The sequence below is a fragment of the Oncorhynchus mykiss genome, chromosome 30 (assembly GCF_013265735.2).
Source record: "Oncorhynchus mykiss isolate Arlee chromosome 30, USDA_OmykA_1.1, whole genome shotgun sequence".
Lineage (NCBI taxonomy): Eukaryota > Metazoa > Chordata > Actinopteri > Salmoniformes > Salmonidae > Oncorhynchus > Oncorhynchus mykiss.
Window position 1 is genome coordinate 4086735 of NC_050570.1, and position 27324 is coordinate 4114058.

Consider the following 27324-nt stretch of genomic DNA (forward strand, 5'->3'; position numbering starts at 1 on the left):
TTAATATGTTCAGTCTGAGGGGAAGGGTCCAGGAAGGAGAGGATGGGTTCTATATTAATATGTTCAGTCGGAGGGGAAGGAGAGGATGGGTTCTATGTTAATATGTTCAGTCTGAGGGGAAGGGTCCAGGAAGGAGAGGATGGGTTCTATATTAATATGTTCAGTCAGAGGGGAAGGGTCCAGGAAGGAGAGGATGGGTTCTATGTTAATATGTTCAGTCTGAGGGGAAGGAGAGGATGGGTTCTACATTAATATGTTCAGTCAGAGGGGAAGGGTCCAGGAAGGAGAGGATGGGTTCTATATTAATATGTTCAGTCTGAGGGGAAGGGTCCAGGAAGGAGAGGATGGGTTCTATATTAATATGTTCAGTCTGAGGGGAAGGAGAGGATGGGTTCTATATTAATATGTTCAGTCTGAGGGGAAGGGTCCAGGAAGGAGAGGATGGGTTCTATATTAATATGTTCAGTCTGAGGGGAAGGAGAGGATGGGTTCTATATTAATATGTTCAGTCTGAGGGGAAGGAGAGGATGGGTTCTATGTTAATATGTTCAGTCAGAGAGGAAGGGTCCAGGAAGGAGAGGATGGGTTCTATATTAATATGTTCAGTCTGAGGGGAAGGAGAGGATGGGTTCTATATTAATATGTTCAGTCTGAGGGGAAGGAGAGGATGGGTTCTATATTAATATGTTCAGTCTGAGGGGAAGGAGAGGATGGGTTCTATATTAATATGTTCAGTCTGAGGGGAAGGAGAGGATGGGTTCTATGTTAATATGTTCAGTCAGAGAGGAAGGGTCCAGGAAGGAGAGGATGGGTTCTATATTAATATGTTCAGTCTGAGGGGAAGGAGAGGATGGGTTCTATATTAATATGTTCAGTCTGAGGGGAAGGGTCCAGGAAGGAGAGGATGGGTTCTATATTAATATGTTCAGTCTGAGGGGAAGGGTCCAGGAAGGAGAGGATGGGTTCTATATTAATATGTTCAGTCTGAGGGGAAGGGTCCAGGAAGGAGAGGATGGGTTCTATATTAATATGTTCAGTCTGAGGGGAAGGGTCCAGGAAGGAGAGGATGGGTTCTACATGAATATGTTCAGTCTGAGGGGAAGGGTCCAGGAAGGAGAGGATGGGTTCTATATTAATATGTTCAGTCTGAGGGGAAGGAGAGGATGGGTTCTACATGAATATGTTCAGTCTGAGAGGAAGGGTCCAGGAAGGAGAGGATGGGTTCTATATTAATATGTTCAGTCTGAGGGGAAGGAGAGGATGGGTTCTATGTTAATATGTTCAGTCTGAGGGGAAGGGTCCAGGAAGGAGAGGATGGGTTCTACATTAATATGTTCAGTCTGAGGGGAAGGGTCCAGGAAGGAGAGGATGGGTTCTACATTAATATGTTCAGTCTGAGGGGAAGGGTCCAGGAAGGAGAGGATGGGTTCTACATGAATATGTTCAGTCTGAGGGGAAGGAGAGGATGGGTTCTACATGAATATGTTCAGTCTGAGAGGAAGGAGAGGATGGGTTCTACATGAATATGTTCAGTCTGAGGGGAAGGGTCCAGGAAGGAGAGGATGGGTTCTACATGAATATGTTCAGTCTGAGGGGAAGGGTCCAGGAAGGAGAGGATGGGTTCTACATGAATATGTTCAGTCTGAGGGGAAGGGTCCAGGAAGGAGAGGATGGGTTCTACATTAATATGTTCAGTCTGAGGGGAAGGGTCCAGGAAGGAGAGGATGGGTTCTACATTAATATGTTCAGTCTGAGGGGAAGGGTCCAGGAAGGAGAGGATGGGTTCTACATTAATATGTTCAGTCGGAGGGGAAGGGTCCAGGAAGGAGAGGATGGGTTCTACATTAATATGTTCAGTCTGAGGGGAAGGGTCCAGGAAGGAGAGGATGGGTTCTATATTAATATGTTCAGTCTGAGGGGAAGGAGAGGATGGGTTCTATATTAATATGTTCAGTCTGAGGGGAAGGAGAGGATGGGTTCTATATTAATATGTTCAGTCTGAGGGGAAGGGTCCAGGAAGGAGAGGATGGGTTCTATATTAATATGTTCAGTCTGAGGGGAAGGGTCCAGGAAGGAGAGGATGGGTTCTACATTAATATGTTCAGTCGGAGGGGAAGGGTCCATCCCTGTTATGAGTGAAGAGGAGTGTCTATAGATAAAACTGATGCCAGAGAGGTGAGAGCAGTGGACTGGTGGGCAGCGAGGCAAGACAGGCTGCCAACTCTGGTTTGCGTTGCTTCTCTTTACTTGTGGCTCCTCAACACGTCTGTAGATGTTGAGAAACTATTGTCACAGTTCCAGAACCTGTTAACTCGGGACAGGAGAAGCCTGTCTTAAAAAGAAGAGAGATGCTTCCTGTTTCCAAGTTCACCAGCAGTGCTGAAGAATGAACTCTCACACGGACTCACTCCTAAACCCTCACTCCTAAACCCTCACTCCTCACCCTCACTCCTCACCCTCACTCCTCACCCTCGCTCCTCACCCTCACTCCTCACCCTCACTCCTCACCCTCACTCCTCACCCTGGCCTGCTCTAAACATTGGACTGGACAGCACAGCTCTCCCTCTCTCTCTCCCTCGCTCTCTCCCTCTCTTGTTCTCTCTCTGTTAGAATTACTGTAGGTCATTCTTACATCTTAAAGTGTATTGTACAGTGGGACACTTATAAAGATGAGAGGCCTGACATTTTCATCATAGGTACACTTCAACTATGACAGACAAAATGAGGGGAAAAAAAATCCAGAAAATCACATTGTAGCATTTTTAATGAATTTATTTGCAAATTATGGTGGAAAATAAGTATTTAGTATTTAGTATAGGCCTCATCTTTTTAAGTGGGAGCACAATTAGTGGCTTACTAAATACTTTTTTTGCCCCACTGTATATTGTAGGGAGGTGAGCAGGTTGCAAAGTTATTGGAATGTTCTGGAATGTTCTAGGCAGTATTGTGCTGAACAGGTATGAAGGAAATGACGTTGGGCCAGTTACATTCCTGTCTACACCTCTTTCAGGTTTTGTTTGTTTATCTGGTGACCTGATTGACTCTTCAAACTCTAGTGACTCTAATTCAGACATTAAGATCTCAGGTTATCAGAGTGTTACATTTATTTTTTGTGAATTAAATTCTTGGATCTTAGTTTCTACTTACAAAAACATGATGTTTTAGTGAGTTCATGTTTACGGTCTGAGTTGTGTAGGCTACATTCATTCATTTAAAAAAAAAACTTTATTTAACTAGACATGTCAAATTAAGAACCAATTCTTATTTACAATGTAAAACCTACTCTAGGAACAGTGGGTTAACTGCCTACTCTAGGAACAGTGGGTCAACTGCCTACTCTAGGAACAGTGGGTTAACTGCCTACTCTAGGAACAGTGGGTTAACTACCTACTCTAGGAACAGTGGGTTAACTGCCTACTCTAGGAACAGTGGGTTAACTACCTACTCTAGGAACAGTGGGTTAACTGCCTACTCTAGGAACAGTGGGTTAACTACCTACTCTAGGAACAGTGGGTTAACTGCCTACTCTAGGAACAGTGGGTTAACTACCTACTCTAGGAACAGTGGGTTAACTACCTACTCTAGGAACAGTGGGTTAACTGCCTACTCTAGGAACAGTGGGTTAACTACCTACTCTAGGAACAGTGGGTTAACTACCTACTCTAGGAACAGTGGGTTAACTGCCTACTCTAGGAACAGTGGGTTAACTACCTACTCTAGGAACAGTGGGTTAACTGCCTACTCTAGGAACAGTGGGTTAACTACCTACTCTAGGAACAGTGGGTTAACTGCCTACTCTAGGAACAGTGGGTTAACTGTCTACTCTAGGAACAGTGGGTTAACTGTCTACTCTAGGAACAGTGGGTTAACTGTCTACTCTAGGAACAGTGGGTTAACTGTCTACTCTAGGAACAGTGGGGTTAACTGCCTACTCTAGGAACAGTGGGTTAACTGCCTACTCTAGGAACAGTGGGTTAACTACCTACTCTAGGAACAGTGGGTTAACTGCCTACTCTAGGAACAGTGGGTTAACTACCTACTCTAGGAACAGTGGGTTAACTGCCTACTCTAGGAACAGTGGGTTAACTGTCTACTCTAGGAACAGTGGGTTAACTGTCTACTCTAGGAACAGTGGGTTAACTGTCTACTCTAGGAACAGTGGGGTTAACTGCCTACTCTAGGAACAGTGGGTTAACTACCTACTCTAGGAACAGTGGGTTAACTGCCTACTCTAGGAACAGTGGGTTAACTGCCTACTCTAGGAACAGTGGGTTAACTACCTACTCTAGGAACAGTGGGTTAACTGCCTACTCTAGGAACAGTGGGTTAACTGCCTACTCTAGGAACAGTGGGTTAACTGCCTACTCAGGGGAACAGTGGGTTAACTGTCTTGTTCAGGGGAACAGTGGGTTAACTGTCTTGTTCAGGGGAACAGTGGGTTAACTGTCTTGTTCAGGGGAACAGTGGGTTAACTGCCTTGTTCAGGGGAACAGTGGGTTAACTGCCTTGTTCAGGGGAACAGTGGGTTAACTGCCTTGTTCAGGGGAACAGTGGGTTAACTGCCTTGTTCAGGGGAACAGTGGGGTTAACTGCCTTGTTCAGGGGAACAGTGGGTTAACTGCCTTGTTCAGGGGAACAGTGGGTTAACTACCTACTCTAGGAACAGTGGGTTAACTACCTACTCTAGGAACAGTGGGTTAACTGCCTACTCTAGGAACAGTGGGTTAACTGTCTTGTTCAGGGGAACAGTGGGTTAACTGCCTTGTTCATTGGGCAGAACGACAGATTTTTACCTTGGCAGTTCGAGGATTCGATCTAGCAACCTTTCGGTTACTGCCCCAACGCTCTAACCACTAGACTACCTGCTGCCCCAATATTACCAAAAGTATGTGGACACCCCTTCAAAAGATTAGATTCTGCAATTTTACCCGTTCCTGAAAGGTGTATAAAATTAGCACACAGTGCTCCATACAATCTCCATAGACAAACATTGGCAATAGAATGGCCCTGAAGAGCTCAGTGACTTTAAAACTGGAACCCGGCATAGGATGCCGCCTTTCAAACAAGTCACTTCGTCAAATTTCTGCCCTGCCAGAGCTGCCCCAGTCAACTGTAAGTGCTGTTATTGTGAAGTGGAAACGTCTAGGAGCAACAACGGCTCAGCCGCGAAGTGGTAGGCCGCACAAGCTCACAGAATGGCACCGTCGAGTGTTAAAATCGCCTGTCCTCGGTTTGCAACCCAACTCACTACCGAGTTCCAAACTGCCTCTGGAAGCAACGTCAGCACGATAACTGTTCGTCGAGAGCTTCATGAAATGGGTTTCTATGGCCGAGCAGCCGCACACACGCCTAACATCAAGCGTCGGTTGGATTGGTGTAAAGCTCGCCGCCATTGGACTCTGGAGCAGTGAGAAACGTGTTCTCTGGGGTGATGAATCACACTTCACCATCTGGCAATCCTACGGACAAATCTGGGTTTGGCGGATGCCAGGAGAACTACCTGCCCGAATGCATAGTGCCAACTGAAAAGTTTAGTGGAGGAGGTGTAATGGTCTGGGGCTGTTTTTCATGGTCCTGGCTAGGCCCCTTATTTCCAGTGTAGGGAAATCTTAATGCTACAGCATACAATTACAATCTAGACGATTTTGTGCTTCTAACTTTGTGGCAACAGTTTGGGGAAGGCCCTTTCCTGTTTCAGCATGACAATGCCCCCGTGCACAAAGCGAGGTCCATACAGAAATAGTTTGTCAAGATCGGTGTGGAAGAACTTGACTGGCCTGCACAGAGCCCTGACCTCAACCCCATCAAACATCTTTGGGATGATTTGGAACTCCGAATGCGAGCCAGGCCTAATCGCCCAACATCAATGCCAGACCTCACTAAAGCTCATGGCTGAATGGAAGTCCCCGCAGCAATGTTCCAACATCTATTGGAAATCCTTCCCAGAAGAGTGGAGGCTGTTATAGCAGCAAAGGGGGGGGACCAACTCCATATTAACGCCCATGATTTTGGAATGTGATGTTCGATGAGCAGGTGTCCACATACTTTTGCCATGTAGTGAATATCATTCAGGCAGAAAAGAGTTGACTTCCCACAGAATGTCTCTCTCTGTCTCTGTCAATTCAATTCAAGGGCTTTATTGGCATGGGAAACATGTGTTAACATTGCCAAATCAAGTGAGGTAGATAATATATAAAGTGAATATATAAAGTGAAATAAACAATAAAAATTAACAGTAAACATTACACATACAGAAGTTTCAAAACAATAAAGACATTACAAATGTCATGTTATATATATATATATATATAATATACAGTGTTTTAACAATGTACGAATGGTTAAAGGACACAAGATTAAATAAATAAGCATAAATATGGGTTGTATTTACAATGGTGTGTGTTCTTCACTGGTTGCCCTTTTCTCGTGGCAACAGGTCACAAATCTTGCTTCTGTGATGGCACACTGTGGAATTTCACCTAGTAGATATGGGAGTTTATCAAAATTGGATTTGTTTTCGAATTCTTTGTGGATCTGTGTAATCTGAGGGAAATATGTCTCTCTAATATGGTCATACATTGGGCAGGAGGTTAGGAAGTGCAGCTCAGTTTCCACCTCATTTTGTGGGCAGTGAGCACATAGCCTGTCTTCTCTTGAGAGCCATGTCTGCCTACGGCGGCCTTTCTCAATAGCAAGGCTATGCTCACTGACTCTGTACATAGAAAAAGCTTTCTTTAATTTTGGGTCAGTCACAGTGGTCAGGTATTCTGCCGCTGTGTACTCTCTGTTTAGGGCCAAATAGCATTCTAGTTTGCTCTGTTTTTTTTGTTAATTCTTTCCAATGTGTCTCTCTCTCTGTCTCTCTGTCTCTCTGTCTCTCTGTCTCTCTGTCTCTCTGTCTCTCTCTATCTCTCTCTCTCTCTCTCTCTCTCTCTCTGTCTCTTTCTCTCTGTCTCTGTCTCACTCTCTGTCTCTCTGTCTCTCTGTCTCACTCTCGCTCTCTCTCTCACTCTCTCTCTCTCTCTCTCTCTCTCTCTCTGTCTCTCTCAAACGTCTAATTCAAGACACTCTAATTCAAGCCTTTAAAATCTGCTTTTCTGCCAATGGATGTATGATGACATGGATGTCAGTTAAGGCAGCCCCCTGCACCTCTGTGAGTCAGGAAGGGTTGGTTTAAATGCGCAAAAATACATTCAGTTGTGAAACTGACTAGGTATCCCCTTTCCCTTCCCTATGAATGTAATAAACTGTTGCACCTGAAAACATATTCAGCCCAATGTTTAGATCTTGAGCTAGGTCGGTCGAGGGCAAGAAATAGTGTTTTTTTCAATATGCTAACAACCCTGTTAAACATCTGGTATGTGGATGTCAGTGACGGCTGAACGGATTGTGACGAGAGGCGGGGAATGTGTTGTGTATCTCCAATCAAGTTGAATTTAACAGCCGATCCCTACTGTAGTCGTTCCAACCGAGGAGGCTGTAACGCTGTGAATAACCAAAAAGAGCCTGTTTTACTGGAGCAGTTTGAATCATGTTCTAGTCCCTGTTTTACTGGAGCAGTTTGAATCATGTTCTAATCCCTGTTTTACTGGAGCAGTTTGAATCATGTTCTAGTCCCTGTTTTACTGGAGCAGTTTGAATCATGTTCTAGTCCCTGTTTTACTGGAGCAGTTTGAATCATGTTCTAGTCCCTGTTTTACTGGAGCAGTTTGAATCATGTTCTAGTCCCTGTTTTACTGGAGCAGTTTGAATCATGTTCTAGTCCCTGTTTTACTGGAGCAGTTTGAATCATGTTCTAGTCCCTGTTTTACTGGAGCAGTTTGAATCATGTTCTAGTCCCTGTTTTACTGGAGCAGTTTGAATCATGTTCTAGTCCCTGTTTTACTGGAGCAGTTTGAATCATGTTCTAGTCCCTGTTTTACTGGAGCAGTTTGAATCATGTTCTAGTCCCTGTTTTACTGGAGCATTTTGAATCATGTTCTAGTCCCTGTTTTACTGGAGCAGTTTGAATCATGTTCTAGTCCCTGTTTTACTGGAGCAGTTTGAATCATGTTCTAGTCCCTGTTTTACTGGAGCAGTTTGAATCATGTTCTAGTCCCTGTTTTACTGGAGCAGTTTGAATCATGTTCTAGTCCCTGTTTTACTGGAGCAGTTTGAATCATGTTCTAGTCCCTGTTTTACTGGAGCAGTTTGAATCATGTTCTAGTCCCTGTTTTACTGGAGCAGTTTGAATCATGTTCTAGTCCCTGTTTTACTGGAGCAGTTTGAATCATGTTCTAGTCCCTGTTTTACTGGAGCAGTTTGAATCATGTTCTAGTCCCTGTTTTACTGGAGCAGTTTGAATCATGTTCTAGTCCCTGTTTTACTGGAGCAGTTTGAATCATGTTCTAGTCCCTGTTTTACTGGAGCAGTTTGAATCATGTTCTAGTCCCTGTTTTACTGGAGCAGTTTGAATCATGTTCTAGTCCCTGTTTTACTGGAGCAGTTTGAATCATGTTCTAGTCCCTGTTTTACTGGAGAAGTTTGAATCATGTTCTAGTCCCTGTTTTACTGGAGCAGTTTGAATCATGTTCTAGTCCCTGTTTTACTGGAGAAGTTTGAATCATGTTCTAATCCCCGTTTCTGCTTCTCAGGGCCTAGGGAGGCAGATAGGAAGATTACATACGACAGTATCATATTTTGTTTGAATGTCATACAGTCACTGTTTAGCGTGAGAATACTTCTGCTATTCTTATGGGTAATACATAATATGCAATAAGATATGTGTTTTGAAGTGGACTGAAATAGGTCCCAGGGTTCAGAACATATTTTGAAGGTAATAGTCTATAAGCGGTACAGGAACTCAAACAGTAGTCCAGTAGACCAATTCACCTCGTCTTACGTCAGAGGCTATATTATCAGAACTCGGGATAAGACTCGGATGCAGACAGTTCGAATCACAGAACACGCTGGTATGCTCGACGAGACAAGACAAACTGGCAACAGACAAACAGAGAACACAGGTATAAATACACTGGGGATAATGGGGGAAGATGGGCGACACCTGGAGAGGGGGGTGGAGACATGCACAAGGACAGGTTAAACAGGCCAGGGTGTGACATATATGAAGTTATACAATGTTAGATTTAGGTCAGAGGCTAAATTATGTTTTATAATGTTGAGTCAGGGTTAGGGGTTAGGTCAGAGGCTAAATTACGTTTTATAATGTTGAGTCAGCGTTAGGGGTTAGGTCAGAGGCTAAATGACGTTTTATAATGTTGAGTCAGCGTTAGGGGTTAGGTCAGAGGCTAAATGACGTTTTATAATGTTGAGTCAGGTTTAGGGGTTAGGTCCGAGGCTATATGAAGCTATATCATTTTGATTCAGGGTTAGGGGTTAGGTCCGAGGCTATATGAAGCTATATCATTTTGATTCAGGGTTAGGGGTTAGGTTAGAGGCTATATGAAGTCATATAATTTTGATTCAGGGTTAGGTCAGAGGCTATGTGAAGTTCTGGCTAAATTCCCAATCTGGCCCGCATACCATCACGGTCATCTGATCATCCCCAGTTTACAATTGGCTCATTCATCCCCCCCCCCCCCCTCCTCTCCCCTGTAACTATTCCCCAGGTTGTTGCTGTACATGAGAACGTGTTCTCAGTCAACTTACCTGGTAAAATAAGGATCAAATACATGTGAATAAAGCCTACTTCAAGGCGCTTTATGAATATGGGCAAATATCATAAGACTATTCAAATCAAATTGTATTGGCCACATACACATGGTTAGCAGATGTTAGATGTTAATGCGAGTGTAGCGAAATGCTTGTGCTTCTAGTTCCGACAAGTGTAGTAATATCTAACAAGTAATCTAACAATTTCACAACAACTACCTTACACTTGTGTGTATAAAGGAATGAATAACTATATGCACATATATATATATATATATATATATATATATATATATATGGATCAGCGATGGCCGAACGGCATATGCAAAATGCAGTAGATGGTATAGAGTACAGTCTATACATATGAGATGAGTAATGTAGGGTATGTAAACATTATATAAAGTGGCATTGTTTAAAGTGACTAGTGATACATTTATTACATCCAATTTTGAATTATTAATGAACCTCTCTGGTATCAGTGGGACGGCAGTGTCCCGCCTCGACAACAGCCAGTGAAAGTGCAGTGCGCCAAATAATAATTATAAATTCCTCAAACATACAAGTATTATACACCATTTTAAAGATAAACTTGTTGTTAATCCCACCACAGTGTCCGATTTCAAAAAGGCTTCACGACGAAAGCACACCAAACGATTATGTTCGGTCAGAGCCAATCACAGAAAAACACAGCCATTTTTCCGGCCAAAGAGAGGAGTCACAAAAAGCAGAAATAGAGATAAAATGAATCACTAACCTTTGATGATCTTCATCAGATGACACTCATAGGACTTCGTGTTACACAATACATGTATGTTTTGTTCGATAAAGTTCATATTTATATCCAAAAATCTCAGTTTACATTGGTGCGTTGTGGTCAGAAATGCATTGTCTCAAACAAACATCCGGTGAAAGTGCAGAGAGCCAAATCAAATTACAGAAATACTCATCATAAACATTGATAAACGATACATTCGTTAAACATACAAATAAAGATAAACTTCTCCTTAATGCAACCTCTGTGTCAGATTTCAAAAATGCTTTATGGAGAAAGCACACTTTGCGATTATGTTAGGTCTGCACCTAGCCACAGAAACCCATACAGCCATTTTCCAGCCAAGGAGAGTGTCACAAAAGTCAGAAATAGCATTAAAATTAATCACTTACCTTTGATGATCTTCGTCTGGTGGCACTCCCAGGTCTCCAAGTTAGACAATAAATGTTTGTTTTGTTCGATAATGTCCCTCTTTATGACCAAATACCTCCTTTTTGTTTGAATGCCTAAGGCACGTGCACTAATTCCAGACGAAAATCCACCCAGTTTCCCTCCCACCAAAATACAAAACGAATCCCAAACGTTACTAATAAACTTTTTCCAAACAATTCAAACAACGTTTATAATGAAACCTTAGGTACCCTAATACGTAAATAAATGAAACAATTTAAGACGGAGAATCGTTATCGTCTTTAACGGAGAAAAATACCAAAGAACGCACTCTCATTCACACACTTGGAAACACTACAGACAAAATGGGAGCCACCTAGAAAAACTACAATTTCTGGCTCATTTTTTCCAAAAACCAGCCTGAAACTCTTTCTAAAGACTGTTGACATCTAGTGGAAGCCCTAGGAACTGCAATCTGGGAGGACTTCACCTTATAATAAAAGTGACATTGAAAATAGTGGCTGATATATTTTGGGATGGTTTGTCCTCGGTGTTTCGCCTGCCATATCAGTTCTGTTATACTCACAGACATTATTTCAACACTTCTAGAAACTCTAGAGTGTTTTCTATCGAAAATCTACCAATTATATGCATATCCTATGCCTGAGTAACAGGCAGTTTACTTTGGGCACGCTTTTCATTCGGAAGTGAAAATACTGCCCCCTACCCAAGAGAGGTTAACAGTCTGATGACCTTAAGATGGAAGCTGTTTTTCAGTCTCTCGGTCCCAGCTTTGATGCACCTGTACTGACCTCGCCTTCTGGATGACAGCGGGGTGAACAGGCAGTGGCTCGGGTGGTTGTTGGCCTTGATGATATTTTTGTTCTTCCTGTGACATCGGGTGGTGTAGGTGTCCTGGAGGGCAGGTAGTTTGCCCCCGGTGATGTGTTGTGCAGACCTCACTACCCTCTGGAGAGCCTTACGGTTGTGGGCGGAGCAGTTTCCGTACCAGGCAAGTGATACAGCCCGACAGGATGCTCTCGATAGTGCATCTGTAAAAGTTTGAGTGTTTTTGGTGACAAGCCAAATGTCTTCATCCTCCTGAGGTTGAAGAGGCGATATTGCGCCTTCTTCACCACAGTGTGGGTGGACCATTTCAGTTTGTTCGTGATGTGTACGTCAAGGAACTTAAAACTTTCCACCTTCTCCACTACTGTCCCGTTGATGTGGATAGGGGGCTGCTCCCTCTGCTGTTTCCTGAAGTCCACGATCATCTCCTTTGTTTTGTTGACGTTGAGTGTGAGGTTATTCTCCTGACACCACACTCCGAGGGCCCTCACCTCCTCCCTGTAGGCCGTCTCGTCATTGTTGGTAATCAAGCCTACCACTGTAGTGTCGTCTGCAAACTTGAGGATTGAGTTGGAGGCGTGCATGGCCACGCAGTCATGGGTGAACAGGGAGTACAGGAGAGGGCTGAGAACGCACCCTCGTGGGGCCCCAGCGCGGTGGAGATGTTGTTTCCTACCCTCACCACCTGGAGGCGGCCCGTCAGGAAGTACAGTACCCAGTTGCGCAGGGCGGGGTCGAGACCCAGGGTCTCGAACTTAATGACGAGTTTGGAGGGTACTATGTTGTTATATGCTGAGCTGTAGTCGATGAACAGCATTCTCACATAGGTATTCCTCTTGTCCAGATGGGTTAGGGCAGTGTGCAGTGTGGTTGAGATTGCATCGCCTGTGGACCTATTGGTAGCGGTAAGCAAATTGGAGTGGGTCTAGGGTGTCAAGTAGGGTGGAGGTGATATGATCCTTGACTAGTCTCTCAAAGCACTTCATGATGACGGAAGGGAGTGCTACGGGGCGATAGTCATTTAGCTCTAGTTACCTTAGCTTTCTTGGGAACAGGAACAATGTTGCCACAAGAAAAGGACAACCAGTGAAGAACAAACACCATTGTAAATACAACCCATATTTATGCTTATTTATTTATTTTTTTATTTAACCATTTGTACATTGTTACAACACTGTGTATATATGTGTATATATATATATGTGTGTGTATGTGTATATATATATTATATATATATATATTATATTATATATATATATATATTATATTATATATATATATATATATATATATATATATATATATATATATATATATATATTATATTATATATATATATATATATATATATATATTATATTATATTATATATATATATATATATATATATATATATATATATATATATTATATTAATATATATATATATATTATATTAATATATATATATATATATAATATATATATATAATATGACATTTGTAATGTCTTTATTGTTTTGAAACCTCTATGTGTAATGTTTACTGTTAATTTTGATTGTTTATTTCACTTTTGTATATTCTCTACCTCACTTGCTTTGGTAATGATAACACATGTTTCCCATTCCAATAAAGCCCCTTGAATTGAATTGAATTGAATTGAATTGGTGACCCTCTTGAAGCATGTGGGAACAGCAGACTGGGATAGGGATTGATTGAATATGTCCGTAAACACACCAGCCAGCTGGTCTGCGCTGCACATGCTCTGAGGACGCGGCTGGGGATGCCGATTCTAGTAAGTTGTTATGTCTGATCACAGAGGCTGGTTGATAGGTGAAAGTCTTGATGTCAGAGGCTATATTTAAGTTATACAATGTTGATTCAGTGTTTAGGTGAGAGGCTATATTTAAGTTATACAATGTTGATTCAGGGTTTAGGTGAGAGGCTATATTTAAGTTATACAATGTTGATTCAGGGTTTAGGTGAGAGGCTATATTTAAGTTATACAATGTTGATTCAGGGTTTAGGTGAGAGGCTATATTTAAGTTATACAATGTTGATTCAGGGTTTAGGTCAGAGGCTATATTTAAGTTATACAATGTTGATTCAGGGTTTAGGTGAGAGGCTATATTTAGGGGGGGGGGGGGGGGGGGTGGATGAGGGGGGGGGGGGGGGGGGGGGGGTGAATGAGCCAATTGGAAGCTGGGGAAGCTTAAGTGACCGTGATGGTTTGAGGGCCAGATTGGGAATTTATCCAGGACACCGGGGTTAACAACCCTACTCTAACAATAAGTACCATGGGATCTTTAGTGAACACAGAGAGTCAGGACACCTGTTTAAAATCCCAGCTGAAAGACAGCACCCTACACAGGGCAATGTCCCCAATCACTGCCCTGGGGCAGATATTTTTTTAGACCAGAGGAAATAGTGCCTCCTACTGGCCCTCCAACACCACTTCCAGCAGCATCTGGTCTCCCATCCAGGGACTGACCAGGACCAACCCTGCTTGGCTTCAGAAGAAGCTATTGATCGTGGAATGATGATTGATATTGATCGTGTAATGATGATTATCGATTGTGTAATGATGACTGATATTGATGATTGATATTGATCGTGGAATGATGATTGATATTGATTGTGGAATGATGATTGATATTGATCATGGAATGATGATTGATATTGATTGTGGAATGATGATTATTGATCGTGTAATGATGATTGATATTGATCGTGTAATGAGGATTGATATTGATCGTGGAATAATTGTGTAATGAGGATTGATATTAATCGGGTAATGATGATTGATATTGATTGTGGAATGATGTACTGTATAAGGTAATTAGTATTGAGCTACTGGCTAGTGCTTCATACATGATCTGGAGCTTTTCAGTCAAGTAACAGACAGTGCAGAGGTGACATAGGTTGGGCCTTTAGTGCACTACTTTTGGCCATGTAGGGAATAAGGTGCCATAGGGCTCTGGTCTAAAGTAGTGCACTATGTAGGGAATAGGGTGCCATAGGGCTCTGGTCTAAAGTAGTGCACTATGTAGTGAATAGGGTGCCATAGTGCGCTGGTCTAAAGTAGTGCACTATGTAGGGAATAGGGTGCCATAGGGCTCTGGTCAAATATAGTGTACTGGATAGGGTGCTATTTGAGACTCATAGTGAACTTCTGTAAATGAGGCCCACTAGTCCACGACTCTTGTATCAGGCCTTCATGGTAGAATCAGTGTTGGCCACGATACCTGATGAAGTCCTCTTCCTTTATTGTTTTATTTGTAACTATCCAGCGAATGAACCTGGTTGTTATGACATCATATAACTCCAAGTCAATCACACTTCTGTGAAATCAAACTGTCCACTTAGAAAGCAACACTGATTGACAATACATTTCACATGCTGTTGTGCAAATGGAATAGACAACGGGTGGAAATTATAGGCGATTAGCAAGACACCCCCAATAAAGGAGTGGTTCTGCAGGTGGTGACCACAGACCACTTCTCAGTTCCTATTCTTCCTGGCTGATGTTTTGGTCACTTTTGAATGCTGGCGGTGCTTTCACTCTAGTGGTAGCATGAGACGAAGTCTACAACCCACACAAGTGGCTCAGGTAGTGCAGCTCATCCAGGATGGGACATCAATGCGAGCTGTGGCAAGAAGGTTTGCTGTCTGTCAGCGTAGTGTCCAGAGCATGCAGGCGCTACCAGGAGACAGGCCAGTACATCAGGAGACGTGGAGGAGGCCGTAGGAAGCAACAACCCAGCAGCAGAACCGCTACCTCCGCCTTTGTGCAAGGAGGAGCAGGAGGAGCACTGCCAGAGCCCTGCAAAATGACCTCCAGCAGGCCACAAATGTGCATGTGTCTGCTCAAACGGTCAGAAACAGACTCCATGAGGGTGGTATGAGGGCCCGACTTCCACAGGTGGGGGTTGTGCTTACAGCCCAACACTGTGCAGGACGTTTGGCATTTGCCAGAGAACACCAAGATTGGCAAATTCGCCACTGGCGCCCTGTGCTCTTCACAGATGAAATCAGGTTCACACTGTGCACATGTGACAGACATGACAGGGTCTGGAGACGCAGTGGAGAACGTTCTGCTGCCTGCAACATCCTCCAGCATGACCGGTTTGGGGGGCCGCACAGCCCTCCATGTGCTCGCCGGAGGTAGCCTGACTGCCATTAGGTGCCGAGATGAGATCCTCAGACCCCTTGTGAGACCATATACTGGTGCGGTTGGCCCTGGGTTCTTGCTAATGCAAGACAATGCTAGACCTCATGTGGCTGGAGTGTGTCAGCAGTTCCTGCAAGAGGAAGGCATTGATGCTATGGACTGGCCCGTTCGTTCCCCAGACCTGAATCCAATTGAGCACATCTGGGACATCATGTCTCGCTCCATCCACCAACGCCACGTTGCACCACAGACTGTCCAGGAGTTGGCGGATGCTTTAGTCCAGGTCTGGGAGGAGATCCCCCAGGAGACCATCCGCCACCTCATCAGGAGCATGCCCAGGCATTGTAGGCAGGTCATACAGGCACGTGGAGACCACACACACTTCTGAGCCTCATTTTGACTTGTTTTAAGGACATTACATCAAAGTTGGATCAGCCTGTAGTGTGGTTTTCCACTTTAATTTTGAGTGTGACTCCAAATCCAGACCTCCATGGGTTGATAAATTTGATTTCCATTGATCATTTTTGTGTGATTTTGTTGTCAGCACATTCAACTATGTAAAGAAAAAAGTATTTAATAAGAATATTTCATTCATTCAGATCTAGGATGTGTTATTTATTGTTCCCTTAATTTTTTGGAGCAGTGTACTAGCAGAAACCCAGGTGAAAGTGACCTCACCTCAGCCTTCAACACCATTTACCCTCAGCTCATCCTTAAGCTCGGGGCCCTGGGTTTGAACCTTTGCCCTGTGCAACTGGGTCCTGGACTTCCTGACGGGTCGCCCCCAGGTGGTGACGGTAGGTTATTACACCTCCGCTTTGCTGATTCTCCTCCGGTACTCCATGTTCACCTAGGAGTGCGTGGCCACGCATGTCTCCAAATCAATCATCAAGTTTGCAGACAACACAACAGTGGTAGGCCTGATTACCGACAATGACAAGACAGCCTACAGGGAGGAGGTGAGGGCCCTGGGAGAGTGGTGCCAGGAAACTAACCTCCCTCTCAACGTCAACAAAACAAAGGAGCTAATCGTGGACTTCAGGAGACAGCAGAGGGAGCATGCTCCCATCCACATCCTCCCTCACTCTCTCTCATCCCCTCTCTCCCTCCCTCCCTCCCTGCCCCTCTCTCATCCACCCTCGCTCCCTCGCTCTCATCTCTCCCTCCCTCCCTCCCTGCCCCTCTCTCATCCCCCCTCTCTCTCATCCCCTCCCTCTCGCTCTCATCTCTCCCTCCCTCCCTGCCCCTCTCTCATCCCTCCCTCTTACCCTGAAACCAAGTCTCCTGCCAGCACCTGGCTATCCGGAACAATGGGAGAGAGGAGAGATAAGAGAGGAAAGAGGAAGTGTTGAATTAAACACTACCTAGTCACTCTGCTATAGTCTCCCAGGCCTCTCATTCACCTATTGGTCATGGCCTTCGTCCCAAATGGCATCCTATTCTCTATATAGTTATAAGGACTCTGCGTCAAGAGGAGGACACTATACAGGGAACAGGGTTCCATTTGGTATGCATGCTTTGTTTGTGTAATCTGCTATGGTATTATATAGATATCTAGATAAGCTGTATCTAGATAAGCTCCAGCGCCTCTCATGCTCCTTGTTGCTCCCCCGACACAGTTTTAATGGCTATTAATATCCTCACAGTCTGTGTCTTGTTGTAGATGGAAGCAGGCACTGGGAGAGATTGTCAGCCCGTTGTTACCTCACCTCAGCCCGTTGTTACCTCACCTCAGCCCGTTGTTACCTCACCTCAGCCCGTTGTTACCTCACCTCAGCCCGTTGTTACCTCACCTCAGCCCGTTGTTACCTCACCTCAGCCCGTTACCTCAGCCCGTTGTTACCTCAGCCCGTTGTTACCTCAGCCCGTTGTTACCTCAGCCCGTTGTTACCTCAGCCCGTTGTTACCTCAGCCCGTTGTTACCTCAGCCCGTTGTTACCTCAGCCCGTTGTTACCTCAGCCCGATGCAGTACTATTCCCTATATACAGTACTTTTTGACCAGGGCCCGAAGGGGTAGGGCCCAATCAGAGCCCTTCTGCTTGGTAATACCTGTACCATATGGACACCCAGCTGACAGGTAGACTGAGCCAGTACCTGACCAGTCAGTCAAGCACTTAATAGTAGCAGCTAGTAACCAACGAGTGACATCAGACCTACCCTGGGCTCTCAGTTGTAATATAGCACAAGCTAATATAAAGAGATGCTTAGAGGAGAAGGCTACTCGGGTAAACAACGATTTAAAGAAGGAAGGGAAGAGTAGAGTGAAAATAATCCTCTTCTTGTAAAAAAGAGAAAGTAGGTATTTTTTTTCCACCAAAATACAAAATGGGGATTTAAAAAGTTACTGGATGAAACTCAAATCTGCAGTGTGAAGCAGACACCTGTAACGTAGACACAGGGAGTCAGGAAGAAGGTGCAGTTAGTGGGTTTAATGAAGAAAACAAACAAACAAAGACCGGTACAAAACAAGAGAAGCGTCTGGACATGGAAACACAAACAATTACAACCTGATGAGTGACGGAACAGAGCGCTAGATAAATGGTAAGTAATGAAGTCCAGGTGTGAGTAAAGATGGATGCCAGGCCCGGTGGTTAGTCGACCGGTGACGTCGAACACCGGAGCAGGAGTAGACGTAACGTAACAACACTCTACTTCTAGTAAGTAAATGCATTAAAGGCCCAATGCACACGGTTTTTATCGCAATATCAAATCATTTCTGAGTAACTGTTACGGTTTTCTTCGGGTGAAGTCGAGTCGGACCAAAATGCAGCGTGGTAATTTAGATTCATCTTTAATAATGATGAAGAAAAACGAACAATACAAAAACAAGAAACGTAACACGAAAACCTAACAGCCTATACTGGTGCAAAACAAACACAGAGCCAAGGACAATCACCCACAAGCACACAGTGAAACCCAGGCTACCTAAATATGGTTCCCAATCAGAGACGATGACTAACACCTGCCTCCGATTGAGAACCACGTCAGGCCAGACATAGAAATAGACAAACAAGACATCCAACATAGAATGCCCACCCAGCTCACGTCATGACCAACACTACAACAAGGAAAACACACACGAACGATGGTCAGAACGTGACAGTAACAATTAAGTCACTTACTGTGATTTGTTGTCAATGAATATGGTGAAAAAATAAACAAAAATTTCTCAAGCAAGAATGTTTCTAGGGACTGTCTGGGGGTGGTCTGAGTGGGGAGGGGAAAACGGAAAACTAGCTGTTATTGGCAGAGAGGTTTGGAACTCTCTTTCCTATTGGTCTGTTAGCTAATTTACCGACCTGGTGATGTCACAAAGCAGGTCAAAACTCCATCCCTCCAAAAACAGGCTGAAACTTCAGGTGGTCTTTTCAAACAGCTCTTCACACTAAAAGGACATTATCATCATGTTCACAATTTCACAATATTATTCCAACATCATTGAGTGTAAATATGTATATATATTAAAATACAGGAGAATCACGTTTTTGACTGACCTGGGCCTTTAATATTACCTTTGTCTCAGATCTGTTTGTGTTGTCTTGCTAACTCCTATGGTGATTTTGCAGCATACACAGATCAGGGATCAGGCCATACTAATATCCAGACGAGTTTTACACAGTAATCATTTACCAATGACACCATTATTTATGGTGTCATTAGACGGAGACACATTAGACATTACATGATTACGTCATCGTTACTGACTGTCTTGAGGATGTGCCATCAAGTCTGACGAGAGGAAAGGGATAGTTTTTTTCTCTCTTTTTTAAATTCTTTTTTACACGGTTCCTATCATCAAGAGATAAAGAGTCATTGCTCTACTGCCCTTTGGCTATATACCTTGTTTTCTTAAGGCACAGTAAATTAACTAATAGTTAACTTAACTGGCTGTTATAAAAACATAGCAAATGTCAATTAATTGATTTAAAACAATTCCAATATGCTCTTTTAATAGTAGGCTAATAGTAGGCTAATAGTAGGCTAATTGTACGCTAATAGTATTCTAATAGTATGCTAATAGTAGGCTAATAGTAGGCTAATAGTAGGCTAATCGTATGCTAATAGTAGGCTAACAGTATGCTAATAGTAGGCTAACAGTAGGCTAATAGTAGGCTAATTGTACGCTAATAGTATGCTAATAGTATGCCAATAGTATGCTGATAGTATGTTAATAGTAGGCTAATAGTAGGCTAATAGTATGCTAATCGTATGCTAATAGTAGGCTAGAGATTGTGTGACAGTGGGGTAGATTAACCAGCTGTTAGCCCTATTGTGTCCTCCTACCACCTTAGAGGCCCTGTTATGCCAAATAGTATCGTCGTCCCCCCGCGTCACAATGGGATTGGATGAGCTAGTAGCGTCTGTTGCTATGTCAACGGTGCGAGTTGAATTTTGGACATCATTACAGCCAAAATGACATTCTTTTCATCTTTGCTATGTAAACAAAGATGATTTTCCCCAAACAGTTTCACTGCTTAAAATGGAAACAATATTTTGAACAACTTTTGGGCATCTTAATATTTCAACAGGCATGTCATAAACGGTTCTTAGTCGTAAACGGTTCTTAGTCATAAACGGTTCTTAGTCATAAGCGACAACACTCTGACCCACCCACCAACAACACTCTGACCCACCCACCAACAACACTCTGACCCACCCACCAACAACACTCTGACCCACCCACCAACAACACTCTGAACCACCAACAACACTCTGACCCACCCACCAACAACACTCTGACCCACCCACCAACAACACTCTGACCCACCCACCAACAACACTCTGACCCAACAACAACACTCTGACCCACCCACCAACAACACTCTGAACCACCAACAACACTCTGACCCATCCACCAACAACACTCTGACCCACCAACAACACTCTGACCCACCCACCAACAACACTCTGACCCACCCACCAACAACACTCTGACCCACCAACAACACTTTGACCCACCCACCAACAACACTCTGACCCACCCACCAACAACACTCTGACCCACCAACAACACTCTGACCCATCCACCAACAACACTCTGACCCACCAACAACACTCTGACCCACCCACCAACAACACATTAGATTTCCCTGACCTGGATCCTGTATGAACTTCCCAAGGCAGCTCTTATTCATCCCGGGGTCTGAACCAAAACACTGATGCATAAGCTGGCAACGGCTCTTGAAGAACTACACTGGAAACCACGTATCCTGAAGCCACATTTGCTGTCGCAGGGGACTTTTAGTCATTAATCAGACGCCCTTATCCAGAGCAACTTACAGTAGTGACTGGATACTTTTTTGTGCCCCCCCGTACTGGTCTCCCATGGGATTTGAACCTACAACCCTGGCGTTGCAAGCACTATGCTCTATCAACTGAACCACACGGAAATCTGAGGAAAATGCTACCGAAATTCTATCAACACGTCTCCTGTGCTACACTCGCATTGAGGACCGAGGGTCATTGCTACTGCTCCTTCCTGGATAGCTACAAGGCCCTCCCTTCGAAAGAATCAGATCATTCCTCCATTCTACTCCTCCCCCACTTATAGGCAGAAACTTAAGACGACGGGAGGAGGTGAGGGCCCTGGCGGAGTGGTGTCAGGAAAACAGCCTCTCCCTCAACGTCAACAAAACCAAGGAGTTGATCGTGGACCTACAGCAGACAGCAGAGAGAGAGCACACCCCCATCAACAGGGGCTGCATTGGAGAGGGTCAAAGTCTTTCAAGTTCCTTAGCGTGCACATCGCTGACAACCTAAAAAGTTCTCTACTGAACTGTTGGAGCTAGGAACACAAGCATTGTTAGATATTACTGCCCTGTTGGAGCCAGGAACACAAGCATTGTTAGATATTACTGCCCTGTTGGAGCCAGGAACACAAGCATTGTTAGATATTACTGCACTGTTGGAGCTAGAAACACAAGCATTGTTAGATATTACTGCCCTGTTGGAGCTAGAAACACAAGCATTGTTAGATATTACTGCCCTGTTGGAGCTAGAAACACAAGCATTGTTAGATATTACTGCCCTGTTGGAGCCAGGAAACACAAGCATTGTTAGATATTACTGCCCTGTTGGAGCCAGGAACACAAGCATTTAGTTAGATACTACTGTACTGTTGGAGCTAGAAACACAAGCATTGTTAGATACTACTGTACTGTTGGAGCTAGAAACACAAGCATTGTTAGATACTACTGTACTGTTGGAGCTAGAAACACAAGCATTGTTAGATATTACTGCCCTGTTGGAGCCAGAAACACAAGCATTGTTAGATACTACTGTACTGTTGGAGCTAGAAACACAAGCATTGTTAGATATTACTGCACTGTTGGAGCTAGGAACACAAGCATTTAGTTAGATACTACTGTACTGTTGGAGCTAGAAACACAAGCATTGTTAGATATTACTGCACTGTTGGAGCCAGGAACACAAGCATTTAGTTAGATACTACTGTACTGTTGGAGCTAGAAACACAAGCATTTAGTTAGATATTACTGCCCTGTTGGAGCCAGGAACACAAGCATTTAGTTAGATACTACTGTACTGTTGGAGCTAGAAACACAAGCATTTAGTTAGATATTACTGCCCTGTTGGAGCCAGGAACACAAGCATTTAGTTAGATACTACTGTACTGTTGGAGCTAGAAACACAAGCATTTAGTTAGATATTACTGCGTTGTTGGAGAAAGGAACACAAGCATTTAGTTAGATACTACTGTACTGTTGGAGCTAGAAACACAAGCATTTAGTTAGATATTACTGCGTTGTTGGAGAAAGGAACACAAGCATTTAGTTAGATACTACTGTACTGTTGGAGCTAGAAACACAAGCATTTAGTTAGATATTACTGCGTTGTTGCAGAAAGGAACACAAGCATTTAGTTAGATACTACTGTACTGTTGGAGCTAGAAACACAAGCATTTAGTTAGATATTACTGCCCTGTTGGAGCCAGGAACACAAGCATTTAGTTAGATACTACTGTACTGTTGGAGCTAGAAACACAAGCATTTAGTTAGATATTACTGCGTTGTTGGAGAAAGGAACACAAGCATTTAGTTAGATACTACTGTACTGTTGGAGCTAGAAACACAAGCATTTAGTTAGATATTACTGCGTTGTTGGAGAAAGGAACACAAGCATTTAGTTAGATACTACTGTACTGTTGGAGCTAGAAACACAAGCATTTAGTTAGATATTACTGCCCTGTTGGAGCCAGGAACACAAGCATTTAGTTAGATACTACTATATATATATATATATATATATATAGATAGATAGATATATTCTATATATATATATATATATAGATAGATAGATATTTATATAGATATATAGATAGATATTTATATAGATAGATAGATAGATAGATAGATAGATAGATATTTATATAGATAGATAGATAGATATTTATATAGATATATAGATAGATAGATATTTATATAGATATATAGATAGATAGATAGATATTTATATAGATATATAGATAGATAGATAGATATTTATATAGATATATAGATAGATAGATAGATAGATATCATGTATAGAATTTCTAGGCTCGGTTTAGTAAACAAACATGATGTCATTTCTCTCTCCTCTCAGCCGCTCTTCTTCTCCGGCTGATGTCTTAGATCATGAGTATCCTGGGACCTCCGATAAGGCAGGCCAAGTGAGTGACACACACACACACGCACGCACGCACGCACACACACACACACACAGACACACATCCATTTTCCATCTTTTACTAGATGCCCTTTCCCAGACTTCTAGTTAAACACTGTGAGATATACTAGGTTAGTGATTTTATGTCCGACTGGGTGTGGGTCAGGGACTCCTGGAGGACAGAGAAACCTCTGTTTCTGTCTCTGTTGCATGTTTGCTTTCCCTGGGTTCCTGGCTCCAGCTTTCCTCTCTCTCTCCCTCTCTCTCTCCATGTGCCCCACACCCCCCTCTCTCTCTCTCTCCCTCTTTCTCTCTCTCTCTTTCTCTCTCTCTCTCTCTCTCTCTCTCTCTCTCTCTCTCTCCATCTCTCTCTCCCTCTCTCTCTCTCTCTCTCTCTCTCTCTCTCTCTCTCTCTCTCTCTCTCCATGTGCCCCACGCCCACCCCCTCTCTCTCTCTTACTCTTCCCGTGACCCACGCCTCCTCTCACTCCCTCTCTACCCGTGACCCACGCCTCCTCTCTCTCTCCTTCCCCCCGTGGCCCTTGCCTCCACTCTCTCTCTCTTTTTCTCTCTCTCTCTCTCCTTTCTCTCTCTCACTCTCTCTCTCCGTCTCTTGCTCTCCTTCTCTCACCCTGTTCTCCATGCCTCTTCTCTCTCTCTCTGGGCCATATGCTCAGAATCTCAGGACTAATCTCTTCCAGTCCAGTCTGGAAACTCTTACTCACTGTAGCCCAGTGTGAGTGTGTAGTGCGACTGATTAGTGATAGATAGTGTTTGTTGTACATTGGTGACATTTTGGATGAGTTTGCGAAAAAAAATAGGAGAAGCGATGAAGGGCAGACTACGTAACCCTGGTAACCCCTCCTCCTCCTCTTCCTCCTGCTCTTCCTCTCTCTGCAGTGGGGTGGCCAGATCTGACAGCAAGATTAGCGCCAAGGCTCTATATGGTAAGGTGTGTGTGTGTGAGTGTGTGAGTGTGTGAGTGTGTGAGTGAGTGAGTGAGTGACACGGACGCCGGGGAACGGGTTTACTACTGACTGTATGTTAATATGTGACCGACTGGCTCAAATTGGTCTTATGTAGCAACATTTGAAATTGTGTTTTTATTTCTTATTACATTGGATTAAAGTAGAGTCTCAGAGCTATATAATGGTATATCATACACTGCATTTGAGCAACAATGGGAAAGTAATACTGCTTTGAACGTTAATCAACTTTTTTTAAACCAATATTTTTGACACACCTACTGGAGAGCTCTACTTTGTCTACACCCGTTCAGCATCGTTCACACCCTCTTAAGCCTTAGCCCCGCCCATCTCTTTAAGGATTCACACCCTCTTAAGCCTTAGCCCCGCCCATCTCTTTAAGGGTCGATCTGAATGTACTAACAACAGCAGTCAAGCAGTCAAGTTAACTTGCTAGCTACTTCCAGACATCTAAGTGAGAGAGAAAAGCTCACTGAACATTACTTTTCATAGCAGAGCTGGTTAGGCTGTTATGTTATCCAGAGAGTTGGTGACTGTAACTGTGCTGCCAGATTGTCCGTTCCAAATTCAGAGCGTTTCGTTTTCAGAGCGTTTCGTTTTCAGAGCGTTTCGTTTTCAGACCGGATGCTCTGGCTGATGAGTTTACTGAGGTTTACTGACAACGGCCATATTCCACGGGTGTTAAGCGAATTCATCAGTTATTCTGCACACTCAGATGAGAGTGCTCTGAAATCGGAGTAGATGACCAGACTGAATTTACGAAAGCACCCGAAGTGTGTGTGGACACATGGTAACGTGTGTGTGTGTGTGTGTGTGTGAGAGAATGTGAACTGGAATGTTATATAATGTGAGTGTTTTCATAAACTCGCTCCTCAACGTTATCTACCTGTAGCCTCTTAGTAGTACTCTGTTACCAGTCATTATACACACATCACATACCTGGTCATTATACACACATCACATACCTGGTCATACGAGACCATCCTTAAAATACCTGGTAAGGGATTGGTTTAAAATACATCTCAGATATCCCCTTTAGGGATTGGTTTAAAATACATCTCAGATATCCCCTTTAGGGATTGGTTTAAAATACATCTCAGATATCCCCTTTAGGGATTGGTTTAAAATACATCTCAGATATCCCCTTTAGGGATTGGTTTAAAATACATCCCAGATATCCCCTTTAGGGATTGGTTTAAAATACATCTCAGATATCCCCTTTAGGGATTGGTTTAAAATACATCCCAGAAATCCCCTTTAGGGATTGGTTTGAAATACATCCCAGATATCCCCTTTAGGGATTGGTTTAAAATACATCCCAGATATCCCCTTTAGGGATTGGTTTAAAATACATCCCAGATATCCCCTTTAGGGATTGGTTTGAAATACATCCCAGATATCCCCTTTAGGGATTGGTTTAAAATACATCCCAGATATCCCCTTTAGGGATTGGTTTAAAATACATCCCAGATATCCCCTTTAGGGATTGGTTTAAAATACATCCCAGATATTTTTATTTTTTATTTTACCTTTATTTAACCAGGCAAGTCAGTTAAGAACAAATTCTTATTTTCAATGACGGCCTGGGAACAGTGGGTTAACTGCCTGTTCAGGGGCAGAACGACAGATTTGTACCTTGTCAGCTCGGGGGTTTGAACTCACAACCTTCCGGTTACTAGTCCAACGCTCTAACCACTAGGCTACCCTGCCGCCCAATACATCCCAGATATCCCCTTTAGGGATTGGTTTAAAATACATCCCAGATATCCCCTTTAGGGATTGGTTTAAAATACATCCCAGATATCCCCTTTAGGGATTGGTTTAAAATACATCCCAGATATCCCCTTTAGGGATCCCCTTTATGGTCCATTTGACGGACAGGAAGCCCTGCTTGTCAGGGGGAGTGAGCAGAGTAGAGCAGACCTGGGTTCAAATACTATTCGAAATCTTTTAAAATGCTTGTATCGTTTAATGTAGTCTGGAGTGTCAGGTGTGTTCCTAGATCAGTGGTGTAAAGTACTTCAGTAAAAATACTGAATAGTACTACTTAAGTCTTTTTTTTGGGGGGGGGGGGGGGTATTTGTACTTTACTCTTTCACCAGGGACAATACTGTATGCATGTGTGATATTCAGAGAGACTTGGTTTGTAAAATCTGTAAGGTAGAGACAAAGCTGTTTAATGAACCTATCAGGAAGAGGCAAAGCTGTTTAATGAACCTATCAGGTAGGTTAAACAGCTTTCATTAAACAGCTTTGTCTCTATCAGGTAGAGATAGAACCTGATAGGTTAAATAAACAGCTTTGTCTCTATCAGGTAGAGACAAAGCTGTTTAATGGACCTATCAGGTAGAGGCAAAGCTGTTTAATGAACCTATCAGGTAGAGACAAAGCTGTTTAATGAACCTATCAGGTAGAGACAAAGCTGTTTAATGAACCTATCAGGTAGAGACAAAGCTGTTTAATGAACCTATCAGGTAGAGACAAAGCTGTTTAATGAACCTATCAGGTAGAGACAAAGCTGTTTAATGAACCTATCAGGTAGAGACAAAGCTGTTTAATGAACCTATCAGGTAGCGGCAAAGCTGTTTAATGAACCTATCAGGTAGAGACAAAGCTGTTTAATGGACCTATCAGGTAGAGGCAAAGCTGTTTAATGAACCTATCAGGTAGAGGCAAAGCTGTTTAATGAACCTATCAGGTAGAGACAAAGCTGTTTAATGAACCTATCAGGTAGAGGCAAAGCTGTTTAATGAACCTATCAGGTAGAGACAAAGGGGGTGGGTGTTTGTACTTTACTCTTTCACCATTGGTACCAGGCAAGTTTCTTAGGCTAGTTCTTGAAATGATTTACAATAATATTTAAA

At 43.3% G+C, this 27324-nt stretch overlaps 1 protein-coding gene across 4 annotated transcripts in view; it reads left to right on the forward strand.

The window, feature by feature from the left end:
* Positions 1-27324, forward strand: part of LOC110521167 (epidermal growth factor receptor kinase substrate 8-like protein 2) — a 95353-nt gene that overhangs the window by 6696 nt on the left and 61333 nt on the right. For 2 of the 4 annotated variants that reach the window (XM_036968506.1, XM_036968505.1), the window contains exons 2-3: positions 23412-23478; positions 24375-24421. The exons of 1 other annotated variant lie outside the window; for it this stretch is intronic. In XM_036968506.1, the coding sequence (XP_036824401.1) occupies positions 23444-23478; positions 24375-24421 (82 nt within the window). In that variant the 5' untranslated portion in view covers positions 23412-23443. Of the gene's footprint in view, positions 1-23411; positions 23479-24134; positions 24422-27324 lie in introns of those variants that run through there. One more of the 4 variants, XM_036968504.1, reaches the window with a different exon arrangement.